The sequence below is a fragment of the Emys orbicularis genome, chromosome 8 (genome assembly GCF_028017835.1).
Source record: "Emys orbicularis isolate rEmyOrb1 chromosome 8, rEmyOrb1.hap1, whole genome shotgun sequence".
Taxonomy (NCBI): Eukaryota; Metazoa; Chordata; order Testudines; family Emydidae; genus Emys; species Emys orbicularis.
Genome location: NC_088690.1, coordinates 91,533,263 through 91,552,510, shown reverse-complemented (window position 1 = coordinate 91,552,510; position 19,248 = coordinate 91,533,263). Strand labels below are relative to the sequence as shown.

At 49.3% G+C, this 19,248-nt stretch overlaps 1 protein-coding gene across 1 annotated transcript; it reads left to right on the top strand.

Moving 5' to 3' along the window:
- Positions 1–2,453: 2,453 nt before the first annotated feature.
- Positions 2,454–19,037, top strand: LOC135882474 (E3 ubiquitin/ISG15 ligase TRIM25-like). The gene is made up of 9 exons (XM_065409395.1): positions 2,454–3,118; positions 10,156–10,251; positions 11,173–11,406; positions 11,506–11,528; positions 13,531–13,667; positions 14,077–14,107; positions 16,243–16,301; positions 18,045–18,145; positions 18,598–19,037. The coding sequence occupies exons 1-8, from the start codon at positions 2,495–2,497 to the stop codon at positions 18,116–18,118; spliced, it is 1,278 nt and encodes a 425-aa protein (XP_065265467.1). The 5' UTR covers positions 2,454–2,494; the 3' UTR covers positions 18,119–18,145; positions 18,598–19,037.
- Positions 19,038–19,248: the final 211 nt, after the last annotated feature.

The following is a 19,248-nucleotide window of genomic DNA, read 5'->3' as shown; positions in this document are numbered from 1 at the left end:
TAACCGCTACAGAATTAGGGCATAAGCTTTCGTGGGTAAAAAAACCTCACTTCTTTTACCCACGAAAGCTTATGCCCAAATAAATCTGTTAGTCTTTAAGGTGCCACCGGACTCCTTGTTGTTTTTGTGGATACAGACTAACACGGCGGGCTACCCCCTGATACTTTACAGAATTAGGGAGAAGCAAAGATGATTTTAAACCTCCAGCCTCTCACTCCTGGACAGTGCCTCTTACGAGCATCAGCACAGAACCCTGGGGTCCAGCGAGCCTAGTGACGAAAGCAGGAGCCAGACACTGAGCCAGGACACCTGGGTTTCTTTCCTCGCTCTGACATTAGTTGTCTGTGTGAAGCCTTGGGCATGTCACTTCACCTCCCTTTTTCCTCAGTTTTCATCTCAAGCATAAAATCAAGGCCGATGATGATCTCATCCAGCCTTATCAAGTGCTCTGGGAGCCTCTGTTGTAGAAACAGGAAGCGTTACGGCTCTCTTTTGTACACCTTATGGCGCTTTTGTCTTTGGCCCCACGACAGCCAGATGAGGCACTGTGTTGCCTGTAGGAATTGTTTAGTTGTTTTGGGCATTTGTTTTAATTCTTTATTTAATTGCTTTTCCCGTTCAAAGCAAAGTTTACACAAAGCATTTAATGCACGCTGCAAAAGTGAAGGAGTTCAGATGGTGCCAGGTCCCCAGACTGACTCAGTTTCACACAAGAATATATAGCAATACCCCCTGCAAAAGGAAGGAAAGGAATGCTGATATCTAAGCACATGGGATGCTGAACCTTCCCTTTGGATTGCTCCCTTCTGCACTACACCTGTGGGGAAGGGCTTAAAGGAAGAAATCTCCTCGAGGATCCCCTTGCAGAGTTCCTCCTTGCTGATTATTCCATCTGGGGGGCAGGGTTCGCTGCACTGCAGATTGGTCACTGGGACCTATCCCCAATCCCTTTAGGTCCTGAGGGATCAGGAGGCAGGGGCGGCTCTATATATTTTGCCGCCCCAAGCACGGCAGTCAGGCAGCCTTCGGCGGCATGCCTGCGGGAGGTCTGCTGGTATCGCGGATTCGGCGGCACACCTGCGGGTGGTCCGCCGGTCCCGCGCCTTCGGCGTACCCTCCGCCAAATTGCTGCTGAAGCCGCGGGACCGCTTGGAGCGCTGGTGCCTGGAGCCGCCCCTGTCAGGAGGCCAGGGTTATCTGTGCAGAGGCCCTGCAGCTTCACACCGGCTTTGTGCTGGTCAGGCTTGCCCCCTCCTGGCAGCTGTGATGGAGCAGCACACTCCTATGGACTTTCCTTGGCCCCAGGATTCCCCTTAAAGGGAGATCTCCATGAAGCTGGAGACTCCACCACAGTCCTCTTTCCTGGCTAAGCTCCATGGTGCCAGAGAGGAGAGACTACGTGTGTGCCCCCGTCCCTTATCTGTGAGGATACGTGCACTGTCCCTTTAAAACGGAAGTGAGACACTGGGCAGGAGGGGGCCCAGAAAGGATCTAGGTAGAAGCTCCAGAGTTAAGCCGAAGGGGAGAGAGAGATGGATAATACTGTTTGCATAGTCCAATAAAGTTCCTTGTTCAGTGTTAGAAAATTGTGGCTGTGTTGGGACTTTTCCTCTTTACACAACAAGGCTCTGAAGAAACCACCTGGGCATAGGTGGGTCCCAAATACCCTTGTTTTCTAACTGTACTGTACACAAACATACCAGACTTTGTCTCTCTCACACACACACACACACACACACACACACACACACACACACACACACACACACTCTGTTGTTGACTAGTTTCAGGCAGCTTATACAACACAGAACACAGCAAGCACCACTAGAGGCTCACAAACTATATAAAGGGATAGGACCCTATTTCTCTACACTACAACCTCTTGCAGTGATGTTTTATCAATGCCACATGACCCCCTCTAGAGCTAAACTGTTTCCTGTAAGAGCTCTTCTTTATCTCTCTCAGCCCTGCGTTGGGGAAGACGAGGACTTCGGGCCAAATGAAGTAAAGGACATTGCTTGCTCAGGCCAGCCAGGCCTCGCTTGGGAAAAGACAACTCCCTCAAGTGCAGGTTATTTTAAGTCTGCTTTTCTCTTCTCACAAGGAAGGATTTTGCAGTGCGTGCTTTTAAATGCCTCACTTGTGTCCTCACATCCTGTCAGCCCTGATAGTCATTTTAAGGAAGTGTCAGAGGGAGAGAGAAAGAGGGAGATGAAAAGTTCCAAAGCTGCAGATACCACCGAAGCAACCCGCACAAAGAAACTGGCAAATATGTTTGCTTGTGGGAGGAGGAGCCAGAGAACAGATAGCTCAGAGGGTGGGTGTCGGGTTAGCCTATAAGGGTGGAGAAAGGAGGTCCTTACAGACTTTGGTATGGTTTTGCTGTTATCTTCCTGTCTGCATGACTCTGCAGTTGGCACTAATCCCAGCAGCTTCCTGTTTAGTTTAGTTTCATTTCTCACAGACTGGCTAGGAGGGTGTTGTTTCTGAAGCCATGGCAGAGGCAGAGGAAGAATTCAGAGCAGCTGCTGCCCTGGAAGATGAGCTCAGCTGCCCTATCTGTCTGTGCTTCTACAGCAACCCTGTCTCCCTGAGCTGCCAGCACAGCTTCTGCAAGGAGTGTATCCAGAAAGCACTGGCTGCCCAGCAGCAAGCCAAGGCCACCTACTCCTGCCCTATGTGCAAGGTCCAGCTGGGGCCCTTTCTGGAGCTGCATAAGAACTTCCAGCTCTGCAGCATAGTGGAGAAGTTCCAGACGGCTTCTTCAAAGGGAAAGCAGGGCAAGGAGAAGGCCTCTCCGCAAGGGAAGGAGACAGTCCCCTGTGATTTCTGCCTGGAGCAGCCTCACACAGCAGTGAAAACCTGTCTGACCTGTGAGGCATCTCTGTGTCAGGCCCACCTGAGCAAACACAATGCCAAGGCTGCACAGAAGGATCATGTCCTGGTAGACCCCAGTGACAACAGCTCCCTGCAGGAGAGGAAGTGTGGCAAGCATGGCAAGCTGCTAGAGTGTTACTGTGAAGATGACCAGGTCTTCGTCTGCATGATGTGCTCTATCGCAGGCTCCCACAAGGGCCACAGCGTCATCTCCCTGAAGGAGGAGTATGACAAGGAGCTGGTAAGGGGCTTTCTGCATCTCTGCTTGACGGGCACAAATTCCAAAGGGGATCTTAATGTACAGCCCCTTATAGAGCTACGTTCAGTGTGATAGTTCAGTTCAGGGTGGAAATGCTAGGCGGGTAAGGGAAGGATTCCCCAGATTATTCGGGACAGGGGGTAAAGGAGGAGGGAGGTGACTCATGAACTGGTCTTAGTGTTCACCCCCAAAGTGAGAAAACTGTAGTAATCGGGGAAATTGCCCTTGATTGCTCCTTTTTTATGCTGTGTCACACTCAGTTAAAGGCAGGAGGCAGATTTCAGTTCAAGCAATGATGTGTGAGGATCAAAAGTATATAAGTCCATTGCGGGCCTGTGTGGACGCTGCTAGAGTGCAGTGAAAGTCCCAGATAGTATACGGGGAAAGCCCTGCAGTTCAGCATACTTAACTTTGAAGCAGTAGTACATTTAGCTGCACTCTAGGACTTTCAGTGCAGTGTAGCAGTGTCCACACCAGACATTACCACGTGCCAAGCTGGTGTGCTGGAGATTCACACCTTGGCTTGCTGTGCAGTAACTTGCCACACAGATAAGTCCTGAGATAGGTTCGGGGTAAATATCCATGATTGCTACCTTATGTTCAGATCCTGTAAATGGTATAATAGGACTATTCACCTGGGTAAAGTTATGTACGTGTGTAAGTGTTTGCAGGATCGGGTATTAAGTGATGAGCTAAACTTGTACAACTTCTCTTCTTCTTCGAGTGATTGCTCAGGTGTATTCCACAGTAGGTGTGCGTGCTCGCCACGTGCACCGGTGCCGGAAGTTTTTCCCTTAGCAGTACCTGTAGAGGGGAAGCCCCGCTGCGACCCCTGGAGTGGCGCCTGTATATCGCGCCATAAAGGGGGCTGCGCGCTCCCCCCACCCTCAGTTCCTTCTTGCCGCCAGTGAAGGTAGTCGGAACTTTTGCTCCAGCAATTGCTGTAGCTTCTATCCTTGGTAGTACCTCGATCGTTACTAGTTCTGCAGTTAGTAGCCTGGCCCGGGGCATGCCCCGAGCCCCAGGCTTCAAGTCGTGTGACTCCTGTCGCAATTCCATGCCCAGAAGCGATCCACACGCCGAGTGTCTTCGCTGTCTGGGCGAGGCTCACATAAGTGAGTGGTGTAAAATTTGCAAGTCCTTTAAGCCCCGGATGAAACGCGAACGTGAGATCTGACTCCGGGCCCTACTTATGGAATCGGCATTGGCCCCGGCACCGGCGCGCCGACCCGACCCGGCGCCAGACACCGCGTCCTCGGTGCGGAGCGACTCCCCATCCACCAGTTGGCACCGCTCCCCAGCCAAGAAACAGGGCAAGTCCCAACGACGCTGAGATAAGGACAGGGGTGAGGCCGGACCTGAGTTGGGCAGCCCATGATCCCCCTCGGGACCCAGACCTCCGACTCATGTGGAGCGGAGTAGTCCGGCCCCGTCCGCGCGTGCCTCCCCGCCGATAAGGGTTCCTTCCACGCTGGAGGAAGCCCAGGCAGTGCACGACGTCCTCGTCATGCCGGTACCGAGTGGGCCGCCAGAGCTGGGGCCCCGGTCCCGAGGGAAGCCGCTGTTGGGTGCCCAGCCCTCACCGGCCAGGTCGGTTATCGATGCCTCCATTCGATCCGTCGACCCCTCCCGTAGCCCCTGACAGACCTCCATTCCGTTGTTGGGGTCGCCTGGGAGCGAGTCGCCTGACGGAAAGCGTCGACGCTCCTCGTCCAGTGATAGCAGGTCTCGACGACGCCGGCACCGCCAGTCATATCGGGACGATCGCCATGCTCGGAGTGCATCCCGGCAGTCACCGGCACTGCGGCACCGTGCTCGGAGCCACCGACGGGACTCCAGGGATATTACCTCCGAAGTCTACTTCTCGTCGTCGTCGAGGTTGAAATCCCGGGGCAGGACCCGACGTGGACGGCACTGGTTGAGCCGCTCCTACGGCACTGTGTGCTCCTCGGCCACCTCTGCCTCGGCCCCCAGCCGTCCTTCCCCGGGCCGCACCATTCCCCAGGAACAGATAACCCTGGTGGGACCCCAGATGGTGCAGTGGCAAGGTGCGCCCTGGCAAGGACAGTGGTGCCAGTGGGCACCGTGGCCCAGGCGCCCGCACCGCCGAGGCCCCGCGCCGTGGCTGGAGCATCCCAAGCCCACTCTGCGTCCCCGCCTCGGCACCGAGAGCAGTCCTCGGGTGCCGCACCACCGGCACCGCACCCAGACCCGGACGCGGAGTGTGACCTACTGGCACTGCCCGATACACTAAAGGGCCGTCCCGGTTGCCCCGTCGGCACCGGATGAGTCCATAGCGGCACCGCCCCCTCCTTCTCAGGAGGATTTCAAGGCACACCAGGAGCTCCTCCGGCGTGTTACCGCCAATCTACAGCTGCAGGCGGAGGAGATGGAGGAGCTGTCTGACAATTTGTTCAATGTCCTCTCCCCCTCGGCACCGGGACGTGTGGCACTGCCGCTTCACCAGGGGGTGGCCAACATTTCGACTGGCCTATGGCACACCCCGTCCTCTCTTCCGCCCATCTCCAAGAAGGCGGAACGGAAGTACTTCGTGCCAACGAAGGGGCATGAGTACCTCTATACCCACCCTACCCCGAACTCATTGGTAGTGGAGTCAGTCAACCACCGTGAACGGTATGGTCAGCCCGTACCAACCCCTAAGGATAAGGAGGCCAGGACACTGGACACTTTTGGAAAAAAGGTTTATTCCTCTGCCAGTTTCCAGCTCAGGGTGGCAAATCATCAAGCGCTCCTGAGCAGGTTTGACTTTAACTTGTGGGGCTCTTTGCCAAAATTCGAGCCTTCCCTTCAAGAGCAGGACAGGAAGGAGTTCACGGCGCTACTTGATGAGGGTGCAGCGGTAGCGAAAGCAGCTCTCCAGGCTGCCTCGGATGCAGCTGACACGGCGACTCGTTCGATGGCCACAGCTATCTCCATGAGACGGGCGTCGTGGCTTTCCCTGTCAGGGTGTCAGTGGAGTCCCAGGCTCTGATGCAGGACCTGCCATTTGATGGCAAAGCATTATTCGCAGACCAGACAGACACCCGTCTGCACGGGATGAAGGACTCCCGCACCACCCTGCAGACACTCGGTCTCTATGTCCCGCCGGCCAAGGACAAGCCCAGACTGCAGCCCTTGCCTCCCCCTGCACAGGGCAGATACGAGCCCCCACCCAAGAGGCCTAGGGACCAGAGGCGCAGGTTGCAGTGTCAGTCCCGCTCGGCCCCACGCCCCGGACCCTCGAAGGGCAAGAGGCGTTTTTGACTGTTTGCGGGGGGCCACCTGGCCTGTTGCCCCCCCAGTTAATAAAGTTGGTTTTTGGCAACCATTTATCTGCCATCAGGGTACATTGGTCCCGTATAACGTCGGACCGATGGGTCCTCAGTACCATCTCCGAGGGGTACAGGCTGCAATTCGTTTCAACCCCACCGCACCACCCTCCGCCCCGGGATGCCCCGGGGGACCCAGAGCACGCCCTTCTGTTAAGTCAGGAGGTGACGCGCCTCCTCACCCTAGGCGCGGTGGAGAGGGTACCTCAGGAATTCCGGGGCAAGGGGTTTTACTCCCGGTATTTCCTGATCCCAAAGGCAAAAGGCGGTGTCAGGCCCATCCTCGACTTGCGGCATCTCAACCAGTTTCTGGTTCGCTGCAAATTCCGTATGGTGTCCCTGGCCTCTATTGTCCCGTCCCTGGACCAGGGAGATTGGTTCGCAGCCCTGGACCTCCAGGATGCGTACTTCCATATCCACATTTTCGAGGGCCACAGGTGCTTCCTACGCTTCCTGGTAGGGACAGACCACTACCAGTTTACGGTCCTCCCCTTTGGTCTTTCTACAGCCCCCAGGGTTTTCACCAAATGTATGGCGGTGGTCGCAGCCCACCTCAGGAGGAAAGGGCTACAGATCTTCCCCTACCTGGACGACTGGCTGCTCAAGGGCAAGTCTCGGTCCCAGGTGCAGGTGCAGGTGGAATTCCTGCTAGACACCTGCACGAGTCTAGGCCTAGTAGTAAATGAGGAGAAATCCACGTTAGCCCCAGTCCAGCACATACACTTCATAGGGGCGCTGTTAGACTCGCTGGGGGCCACGGCCTCCCTACCCCGGGACAGGTTCGAGACGCTCAAAGGCCTCATGGCCTCGGTCACGGCCTTCCCTGTGACGAAGGCAAGGATGTGCCTGCAAATCCTAGGCCATATGGCAGCATGCACCTTCGTGGTGCGACATGCCAGGCTCAGGATGAGGCCCCTCCAACTCTGGCTGGCCTCCCAGTATTCCCAGGCCAGGGACGGCCTGGACAAGGTTGTCACGCTGCCACCCTATATAGTTGCCGACCTACAATGGTGGTCCCTCCCGGGCAACATGCTCCAGGGTATCACCTTCTGGGAGCCCCCTCCCTCCCTAGATCTGGTATCGAACGCTTCAGACCTGGGATGGGGAGCCCATGTGGGGAACTTCAGGACCCAGGGCAGATGGTCGCCCTCGGAATTGTCCCTGCACATAAATATCAGGGAACTCAGGGTGGTACACCTGGTGTGCGTGGCCTTCCGCCAGCACTTAGGAGGGAAGGTGGTCAGACTCCTCACGGACAATACGACTGCGATGTATTATATCAACAGGGAAGGGGGCACACGTTCAGCGGCCTTTTGCCAGGAAGCCCAACTCCTGTGGGAGTTCTGTATAGCCCACAACATCCTACTGAGGGCCTTTCACCTGCCTGGCAAGCGCAATACGCTCGCAGATCACCTGAGCAGGTTTTTCTCCCAACAACACGAGTGGTCCCTACACAGGGAGGTGGCCAGGCGGCTCTTCCTACATTGGGGCACTCTCCAGGTAGATCTGTTCGCCACCGCCCAGAATCACCTGTGCCCACAATTCTGCTCCAGGGCGGGGGAGGGCGAAGGGGCGATATCGGATGCCTTCCTGATTCCATGGGCGGGCCGCCTGTTCTATGCCTTCCCACCCTTTCCCCTGATAGGAAAGGTCCTATAGAAGGTGAAAGCGGACGGGGCGCGAATTATCCTCATAGCCCTGGATTGGGCCCGTCAGCATTGGTACGGGACCCTCCTGCAGCTTTCAGTGCCCCCCCCCCCCCCCGCACAGGCTGCCGCTTCAGCCGGACCTCCTCTCCCAGGAGGGAGGACGTCTCCTCCATCCCAACCTGGCCGTGCTCCACGGCTAAATGAGGAGGAGGGGAGGTGTTCGGAGGGTGTTAGACAGGTCCTCCTAGAAAGCAGGAAACCGTCCACACGTCGAACCTACTTGGCAAAATGGTATCGGTTCTCCAGGTGGGCGAGGGAGAAGGGAGCTTCCCCCTCCTCCGCACCCCTCCAACTCATCCTTGATTACCTCCTGTCCTTTAGGACCCAAGGGCTGGCGCCCTCCTCGGTCAGGGTGCACCTGGCGGCTATCTCGGCCTTCCACCCCCCGGTGCAGGGCCACTCGGTGTTTTCACACCACATGACGTCCCGGTTCCTAAGAGGGCTGGATCGGGCCTTCCCGTACGCTAGACCCCCGGTCCCACCCTGGGACCTGAACCTAGTGCTCTCCTGCCTCACAGGGCCCCCCTTCGAGCCCTTGGCCACGTGTTCTTGGTCCCACTTATCGTGGAAAGTGGCGTTCCTGGTGGCTATCACCTCAGCCCGCCGGGTCTCGGAGCTTAGGACCCCTGACCTCAGAGCCCCCATACACGGTCTTCCATAGGGATAAGGTCCAGCTCCGCCCGCACCCGGCTTTTCTGCCAAAGGTAGTCTCGGCTTTTCACATAGATCAGGACATTTTCCTCCCGGTCCTCTGTCCTAAGCCCCATTCCTCCAATGAGGAATGGCACCTGCACATGTTAGATGTGCGTAGAGCGCTGGCCTTTTACCTAGACAGAACCAGGCCATTTAGGAAGTCCCCCCAGCTGTTTATTGCATCGGCCGAGCGCATGGGGGGTGACCGGTTTCCACCCAGTGGATTTCCCGCTGGATCACCTCATGCATACGCACTTGTTACGACCTGGCAGGGGTTCCCCCGCCTCCTATAGTGAAGGCTCATTTGACGAGAGTTCAGGCCTCCTCGGCTGCCTACGTGGCTCATGTCCCTATTCAGGACATATGCAGGGCTGCTCCATGGTCCTCTGTCCACATCTTTTCGTCGCACTATGCGATCATCTCCCAAACGCGGGATGAAGCCGGGTTTGGTAGGGCGGTACTCTGCCTGGGTAACCCTTAAAACTCCTACCCACCTCCATCAGGGATAGCTTGGAGTCACCTATAGTGGAATACACATGAGCAATCACTCGAAGAAGAAAGGACAGTTACCTGTTCCGTAACTGGCGTTCTTCAAGATGTGTTGCTCCTGTCTATTCCACACCCCGCCCTCCTTCCCCTCTGTCGGAGTTGTCTGGCAAGAAGGAACTGAGGGTGGGGGGAGCGCGCAGCCCCCTTTATGGCATGATGTACAGGCGCCACTCCAGGGGTCGCAGCAGGGCTCCCCCGCTACGGGTACTGCTAAGGGAAAAACTTCCGGCACTGGTGCATGTGGTGAGCACGCACACCTACTGTGGAATACACCTGAGCAACACATCTCAAAGAACGCCAGTTATGGAACAGGTAACTGTCCTTTTTTAACCTACACAGTCACTGTGTGGCTAACAAATATGGGACTGTCTTTTTGTTCTGTGTTTGCACAGCACCCAACACAGTGGGGTCCTGGTCCATCACTGGGTGGATGGAAACAATCAATTTTTATATATAGTAGGTAAAATTAAAATCAGTTCTGACTAAGGATTCCAAGAATGTTTCCGTTTTCCAACTCATCCATGGTCTTACGTCTTTCGAGGAGGGTTGGGGGAGACGAGAAGAACACAACTTATTATGTGGCTCACTTGAAACAAATGGGTGCACATATTCGATGAGAGGGGATCGATAAAAGGGTCGCTTGTTCATTTCATCAGCTCCATAAAAGTGCCATTTTCTTATGAACCCATCAGTGTTAGTTTCCCATTATAATGTTTAATGCTGTTTTTCCTTTAACTAGGTTGTTCTCTCTCACACTGTGAAACTGATGCAGGAAAACAAAAGTGCTATGAATAAAACCTTAGGGGAGCTTCAGAAGAGTGAGAATCAGCTCCAGGTTTGTCCCTGGATTATTCAAAGTATCTTTCTTTAATGACTTGTAAGAAAAAAAAAGTGATGGCATCTCTGATCAATGTTCTCTAGCAACCCCTTCTGACTGTGAAGATGACATAATAAATCTGTATTAATAATACCCCACTATGGGGCTCTGCAGGTCATGAAACTGCAACTTAAAAAACAAAACCACCATAAATGTGAAGAAAAATGACAGAGGCAAAGAATATTTGTTTGCATTCTGTAGTGTCTTTCTTCCACAGACCTCAAAGTACGTTGGGGCTGAATGTGCAACCCTAATTCACATTTGTGAGCAGTTACTCACATAAGTAGTCCCACTGAAGAAGTCTAGCCATTTGTGAAAATTAATTAATTATTGATTGCAATGTTCCCAATGTAAGTTAAGTTAGCTGATCATTATTATTCTCATCCCCATTTTTGCTTTATCCCCATTATCTTATCCCTCATTTACAAATGAGTAAACTGAAGAGCAGAGAGGTTAAGTGTCTTAGGCAAAATCACACAACCAAGTTAGAAATAGAACCCAGGATTCTGACTCCCAGCTCCCTTGTCAAATCACTACACACACTTAATCAATCCCATTGCATTGTTCTTAAAGCTCTCTTTCTCTGTTAAAAGAGGAGCTGTACGTAAGTATGGGATTTTCAGAGTAAACCAATGCAATTCTCAGACTATAATGACCTATCTGAACTTTCTCTGCTTTATTCCCTTTCATCACACCCAGATAATTTTCAGATTACGCTGATTACTTGGCTGTGCCGAGGAAAAGTGAAACGTACTTATTGTCCACTTCATTCTTAAATCTGGTATTGCAAAATGTTGGGTATAATAATGATAATTAATAAATAAACACACTAAGCTGAATTCCTGAGCCAGCACCTTATTTGCTTACCTGTTCTTTTAGCTCAATAAGAAAACTTTGAATGCTCAGCTGTCAAACCTCTTCAAAGAGATCAAGGCAGTGGTGGATCAGAAGGAGAAGCAGATCCTGGCTGACATACAATCCAGTGAGAAAAAGCAGCTGTCAGAGATTGCCACACTGAAGAAGCAAACAGAAAAGAAGAGAGATGAGGCTGAGAAGGGTCTTCAGGACCTGCAGATGCTGAGAGCGCAAACAGACCCTTTCCACTTCCTCAGAGTAAGCAGCAGCATTTAGCTCTGATTTAATAAATGAACATTCAAGCGGTTGCCCTTGCCCTGCACTGCACTAAAACTATTTTTTTAAATATTTTTATAGGAATTTAAAGTGGCACAAGACAGGTACGTTCTCCCCCAAAAGGTTTGTCTTATTCCTTGGCACAATAGGGAGCTGACAACTCTAAAAACTCAAAAGACTTCTCTGTATCCCTAGTCTTCATTCTGTGTCCCAATGCCCCTCAAATCAAGGCCTGGTCTTGAGTCAGAATTCACCACTCCCAAAATATGGGTGGATAATGATTCACCTGTAACTTCAATAGTGCCCTGTTAGTTTTCAATGTCCTGAACCACTGCCTTGATTACCCACCTAAGGAAAGCCACTGGAGCTTATTAGCTCATAGTTGTATTTTCCAGAGGTGAGCACAGTGTAGGGTTCAATTGTATTGAGAATGATGCTTTGTCATGTGTATGCAGCCTTGTATGATGTGCTTGGGCGAAACTACTGCACTTAGAACAAGGTGCAGGGCTCCATTTTTGGGTTAGGGGTTAACCGTCTCATTTGGCTCAGTTTGAGGTCTCATCACTCTCCCAGCAGCTGGGCTGCCTGTTCTGCTTGAGGACGGTCATAGTAGTTTTAGTGGTGTTGATGCCTCCTGTTGCAAGTGGCACACGTGGTTAGTAAGTTTCTTATTGGCACACCTATCTGCTATGGTTATCAGTACAAAAAACTAATAATCATCTGAGTGATATCACAGACTTGTGGTGCAGTGAGGTGATAAAAAGTCCCCTGGAGGGTCACGTAGCGATTTGGCTTTAACATTGATTTGGATTTTAAAATGTCACCTTTGCACTTTGTAAGAATCAGGGTTAGACTGTGACTTGGACTATGTTTTCTGTTTTGTTTTCTGTTTATGCTGCTTCCAAAGTGACTTAAGCGACACCAGAAAGGGCACTTTTATATCAGGGTAAGAGTATCCACATGGAGAATATAACTATAGCGGTACAGTTCTACCAGTATAGTAGTGTTAGTAAATTTCCCCATGTAGACAAGCCCTGATAGGGTATGAATTGTAGCGCTGAGTCACAGTGCCCTCCAGGGCTACTTTTTGGACGATGCACCTTACACACCTCAGAGCTCGCAGCTGTATCTAAAATTAAAATCTAACCTTTAGGGAATAAGTCATTTCCCAGAAGCTTAACCAGTTTAATATGTCTGGCATGTTCCTTTCACCACATTGGTGGTTACACAGCAGTAATAATAATATTCAGTAATGTTTAGGAAAAAAAGTAGCCCTATTTTTCATCAGACAGTTTCAAAATTTGAATGTTTGCACCCAGTGGTAATCAATAGCAATACTACCCAGCAGATCGAGGGACGTGATCATTCCCCTCTATTCAACATTGGTGAGGCCTCATCTGGAGTACTGTGTCCAGTTTTGGGCCCCACACTGCAAGAAGAATGTGGAAAAATTGGAAAGACTCCAGCGGAGGGCAACAAAAATGATTAGGGATCTGGAGCACATGACTTATGAGGAGAGGCTGAGGGAACTGGGATTGTTTAGTCTGCTGAAGAGAAGAACGAGGGGGGATTTGATAGCTGCTTTCAACTACCTGAAAGGGGGTTCCAAAGAGGATGGATCTAGACTGTTCTCAGTGGTACCAGATGACAGAACAAGGAGTAATGGTCTCAAGTTGCAGTGGGGGAGGTTTAGGTTGGATATTAGGAAAAACTTTTTCACTAGGAGGGTGGTGAAGCACTGGAATGGGTTACCTAGGGCCGTGGTGGAATCTCCTTCCATAGAGGTTTTTAAGGTTAGGCTTGACAAAGCCCTGGCTGGGATGATTTAGTTGGGGATTGGTCCTGCTTTGAGCAGGGGGTTGGACTAGATGACCTCCTGAGGTCCCTTCCAACCCTGATAGTCTATGATTCTATGATAATGTTACTAATAATAACTGTAAGAGTAATCGTAATGCAGAACACTTCTTTAGTACTTTATGTTGCCGAAGTGCTCTCCTCTCTGTATATTTTCTGCTAATTACTAGGTACCTACCTAACTTTAGAGATAGTCAACTTTATAATTGTTAATTGGTGATCACTGATTGAATGACTGTCTGGGTATTCTAGGATTAATAATCAGGATTTCAGGACTGACAGCATGGAAGTATTACCACTGCAGCTGGATCAGGCAACAATTGCTGATGTTAGACGCTGGACACAGCAGTATATCTCAAACCTAGATTCACAAATGCAAGAGGTGCACAGTAAGTAAACTACCCAAACGAGTAACAGAACATTACTGGTCTGTAGTGGAAAATGGCCACCTTTTATCAAGGACTGTGCAATAGCTCCCTGATTTATTCAACGGAGCATTGCTTGTGTGCTGCAAATTTTGATCCTTCTCCATAGAGGCCAGCGTGTGGATGTCTGCCATCTGCCATGGCGCCCTGTCCCCTCAGCCCCTCCCCGCAACCAGTTTCCATCTGCCCAGCATTCCAAACCTCACCCTCTGTCAGACCTTTAGGGACCACCCCATGTGTTTGCCCAGTGGACCCATATTTTCAAATCTGCCTCTGATAATGGGATCAAGACCCCACAGCAACACATTCCAAATGACTGTTTATATTGTGAATACACTGCCAGCCTTCTAAGACATTCTCTCAACCCTTGCAGGTCAGTTCATTAACCAAACAAAGAAGAACAGGTAAAAATCCCTTTCTTCTCTTCACTTTTGCAATGTTCACTGCAAATGCCACTAAACAGCCTTTGTATTTTCCAGAAGTTCACAGCTCTTCATTGGAAGGCCATTATGTATTGGGCTAAAGGGACAGATTTCACTGCTTTTATCCTCCTTCAGAACTGGACCTGCACTGATGCTGCAAACATTCCCCACAAACATTTGTTCACGTTGTTAAACAGATTTGCTTTGAGTGTATCTGTGCCTCTTTGCTTTCCCCGAATACTCTAGTGAAGGGGTTCGCCAGCAGAAGCGCTCCCCCAAACAGCATACTTAAATTCATATAGCAGAATATTTGTGGAAAGTCGAGTGTGAATGCAAAAGGCGAGAATTCACCGTGGCCACCTAATTCTAAGACTTACTGTCTGGAGTTGTTCACGGCCGGGAGTGTCAGCCTTAGGGCAGATTGTCATAAAGCAGGGCAGACACCCCAAGCTGGCTTATGTGCTATAATTAGATTTCACCAACCCAGAAACAAGAGTGAACTCCTGAAGCACTACAACAGTTTTACCATGGAGTCACAGTGGCACTCCAGTCTATCTTGCCACACAGTCAAGCTGGACTTAGTGATAAATGGTCACTTACACCAAAGATCACAAAAGATTCAGGTTTCTCCCAGTCCCAAGAGACCAATCTCTTACGCCAGGTCAGTTTGTACCTCAGATCTCATACCAAAGACAACGCTTATAGCCAATCCTATAATTAACTAACTAAGGATTTATTAACTAAGAAAAAGAAATGAGAGAGTTATTTACAGGATAAAGCAGGCAACATATACACACATATGAGGTACAGTCTATGGTTCCAAAAGGTGGCAGAGCTGTAGTAATCTGTCAGCACTGAATGTCTTTTAGGGCTAACCCAGGTCTACCCTGGGGATCTCTGCTTTTATTTCTTAGCGCCAGCCCTGTGAGAGTCCAGACAGCAAAGAGATGAGGAATTTTCATGCCAGTTATCTTTATTGCCTGTCTTTGTATTGTGATGGTTCACAATGGCCCACTTAGTATTGATAGTCCTCCTTGATGGGCGGGGGAACCACTCCTCCTGCCTGAGTTCACAAGTTCAGAGCAGGCATTTTTACAGTTATAAAGCAAAACTTACATATGACCTTATTAGAGAGACCAGGTGGGTGAAGTAATATCTTTTACTGGACCAACTTCTGTTGGTGAGAGAGACAAGCTTACAAAGCTTGTCTCTCACCAATAGAAGTTGGTCAAATTAAAGGGTATGTCTACACTACGGGATTAATCCGAATTTATATAATTCGAATTTAGGAAACCGATTTTATAAATTCGAATGTATTTGGCCACACTAGGCACCATTAATTCGGTGGTGTGCGTCCAAGCTACCGTAGTAGCATCGATTTCCAGAGCGTTGCATTGTGGGTAGCCAATAACATCTAATTGCCAATAACATCGAATTGTGGCCACACTAACCTTAATTCGGATTAACAATACCGATTTTGACGCTACTCCTCTCGTCGAGGAGGAGTACAGAAATCGAATTAAAGGGCTCTTTAATTCGAATTAAATGGCTTCGTTGTGTGGACGGGTCAAGCGTTAATTCGAATTAAAGCAGCTAAATCCGAATTAAAGTCGTAGTGTAGACCAGGCCAAAGGTATTACTTCACCCACCTTGTCTCTCTAGTATCCTGGGACCAACATGGCTACAAGTACCCTGCATACACATTACGTTATAGCATGGGATACAGATATTACAAGTAAGATTAATGCATGCAGCAACTTACAAGCATTTTATAGTGTCTAAAACACATCCTTATGAGTCTAATATCGATCTGGAGCAATACTAACATACAGGTGAGCTGGTCTGGTTTCCAGCTAGGAATTTATTGATGCTCGGCTGGCACCTACAGCCTTGGCAATAGCTGGCACCTGGTCCACCAGTGTCACAGCTACATTCCTCCAACCAGACTCATGATTGGCATCCAGGGTAGGAACAGGCCCTAGAAGGTTGTTCTTCTTTTCAAAACAATGGGCTTTGCGTGTCTCCGTCTCTTAATGAATTTATTTCATACCCAACTCCATCCCCAAAGTGCAGCTCGTGTTTTTAATGGGCATTGATATTCAGTGTTGTCTCTACAGAGCAGCTCCATTGATATACAGAGCAGCTCCATTCTCCAGAGATGATTTACTTTTTCAAGGTAAGTGTTCAAAAATATTGTTGCTCTTAAAGACTCTGGTCTATACCTCCTCTCTGGAGGGAAGGTATCTCACCTGCATTTTGTATTGTGCAGCTCTGTCAGATCTTCCTGTCAGAGGCGAGGCCAGTGGGAATGCAGAGGACAGGTACAGGGCATGGTCCTCAAAATCTGCACCAGGCTGACATCTGCTAGAAAACACACAGGAGACATCCTGGAACCTAGGCCTTAGGGAGGGATTCCTTCTGCTTCAATGCTCCTTAAGGGCCTGAGCTAGCTCCCAGGAAAGACTATGCAGACTCCCTCTGACTATAACAGAAGGTGGATGAAGTCTGTAAGGATCAGGCCTAGTTATTGGGTTGCCACTGAACAGTAATGTGGGTAGGGATATAGGCTCAGATTTCAAGAAGTGTCTATGCATTTGCATGCCTATTTTATGTGCAAAATTATTACTATAACTGCCTTTTCTCCTTCAGTGTTTTTACTGCAGAGTGAATGGGGCAGGGCTGCTATCTTCCCTCATTCAGTGAGCACCTTAACAGCTTCTCAGTGGCTGAGGCATTTCTCCTCCCCATTACACAGCTAAGTTAGCCATCCATGTGGATGTGCGATGCAGCCTTCTTTCCTTTAGCTACTCCCATGAGGTTATGCTCACTAATGGAGTAAAATATTTTTACTGTCTTGCCCTTTATGCTTCAGAAAATACAGGAGTAACTTCAGATTGACTCTTGTAAAGGAGATGAGTCTAATCCAATGTTTCATAAATAACAAAAGCTAAGTAGCAAAATGTTAACTGAAGCATATGAAGATCTAGGTCAGGGATTGGCAACCTTTGGCACGCGGCCTGCCAGGTTACGGCCCCTGGTGGGCCAGGCCTGTTTGTTTACCTGCCGCGTCCGCAGGTTCAGCCAATCGCAGGTCTCACTGGCTGCGGTTCGCCGCTCCAGGCCAATGGGGGCTGCGGGAAGTGGCGCGGGCCGAGGGATGTGCTGGCTGCCGCTTCCCGCAGCCCCCATTGGCCTGGAGTGGCGAACCACGGCCAGTGGGAGCCGCGATCAGCCAAACCTGCGGGGGGCTTACTCTGGCGGGCCGCGTGCCAAAGGTTGCCGATCCCTGATCTAGGTGAAATGCTGGTCCCAGTGAACCCAAGGGAAGCTTTACCATTGACTTCAATGAGGCCAAAATTTCACCCCCTGATCTTACACCCATGCTACTTTGGGCTGTTATTTTTGTCAGAATTTATAAGATTAGCAGGATTAAGCCTCCAAGAAAAACCTAAGTGCGGCAGGACATGATGTCAGTGATTCATAGCATTCTCTTTCAGTTGCTACTAATCCAGTGCCCAAACAGTGCAGCTGGTTGGAAAATAGTGAGTTGTTTCTGTGAAAATATTTGCAAAAAAATATATTTTTATGGATGTTTTCCAGGTTTGGGGCAAAAAATAGAAAATGGAAACCTTTTCAGTTTTCAAACATTGTTTCATTGAAAACCCAGAACATTTAAAAAAGAAATGAAATTTTTCCTCAAAAATTTTGGTTTGGGGGGGGGGGGGGGGGGAAAGGTCATTTTCCATCCAAACCTGTTTCTGATGGAAAAATGTCAGCCAGTTCTACTCAACAGGGTGGTGGTAACATTTTATTTCAAAGGGGCTACCTGTGTGATAGCTGCTCACCAGTGGGAGGAAAGGTTCACAATTTAGTCCTAAGTATGATTACATTTCCCTGAAATATTTGATTGTTTTGCCAGGTAATCAATTCTCGCATTTCTTCCAAAATCAAGCATCTGGTATTTTTCAAACTAACCCATTTCCATGGAAATAGACTGGGAACACAAGGCAGTGAATGCAGGTAAGGTACTAAGAGGATTTTATTAATTACAGAGTAATTCAACAGTATCCCTGTTCTCTCTTTAGCACCCACCCTGCCCCAGACATTATAGTAAGTGTTTAAAACAGCTTGCTATATTTTTCTAAGACATTATTTTGTCAAAACCCTATTTATCAGCTGAGCATTTTAACACAATAGTCTTGTCTAATTAACTGTGTTTAAAGAAAGCCATAGCTCATTATTAGGGCTCTGTGTCTGTAATGTAGTTTTGGTTATGAGACAAGTTTTCTGTTAGGGTCAAACTAAATGTTCCATGCAGAACAAGAACCTAACTGAAATGAGAAAGCAGGAGAAAACACTGGACAAGATGAAATGCTAAATAGCCCTTAAGAAATGTTGCTAACGTACTAATACAAATATAATTCATTATTGAGGGTGACAAAGTGAATCTTCTCAATCTTTTATATTTCTAGAACATACAACGAAAGGAAAGGATGTGGTGTCTGAAATAGTGGTTTCCAGCATGGTGCATTATTCCCAGAAGTAATAAAGAGACATGAAAAAAGTTGGGGAAACTGAGACCAAAGAGATTAAATTCAACATTTTCAAAAATGTCCATTAATTCTGGGTACTTTTCAAGTGTCCCTGCCAAAAAAACTTCCTGCAGCAAATAAAAATATAGAATATGAATGCAAAGAATTAAACATGAATGCAGCAAAAAAGCCCATGTGGCTTGTCCTTCTCCCTTTCTCACCAACACGTGGAATTGCTTGTTTCAGAGTATTTACCAACCAAGCTATAGTCGTGTCACCAGTGATTAGTCTGACTAAATAGTGGCTGTATGTGTGTAAGCTTTTGACTTCTGTTCAATGTGTTTTGGAGCAATCAAATAAATGATTAAAAACATGTAAAGTCAGTGCTATAGTAGTTCATGCTATTAAGCAGATTTCTAGTATTCAAGACATGTCTGCTTACAGTTGACTACAGTAAACAAGGCAGGACTTCAGGAAGCTGTACAGTGCAGTACCATATAGTAATCCTATGAAGACAATTTTGTAAAAGGACTCCCCAGTTCACAAGAAGCACACTTCACTTACAGTACTGCAGGCTGGGAATGTGCTGCT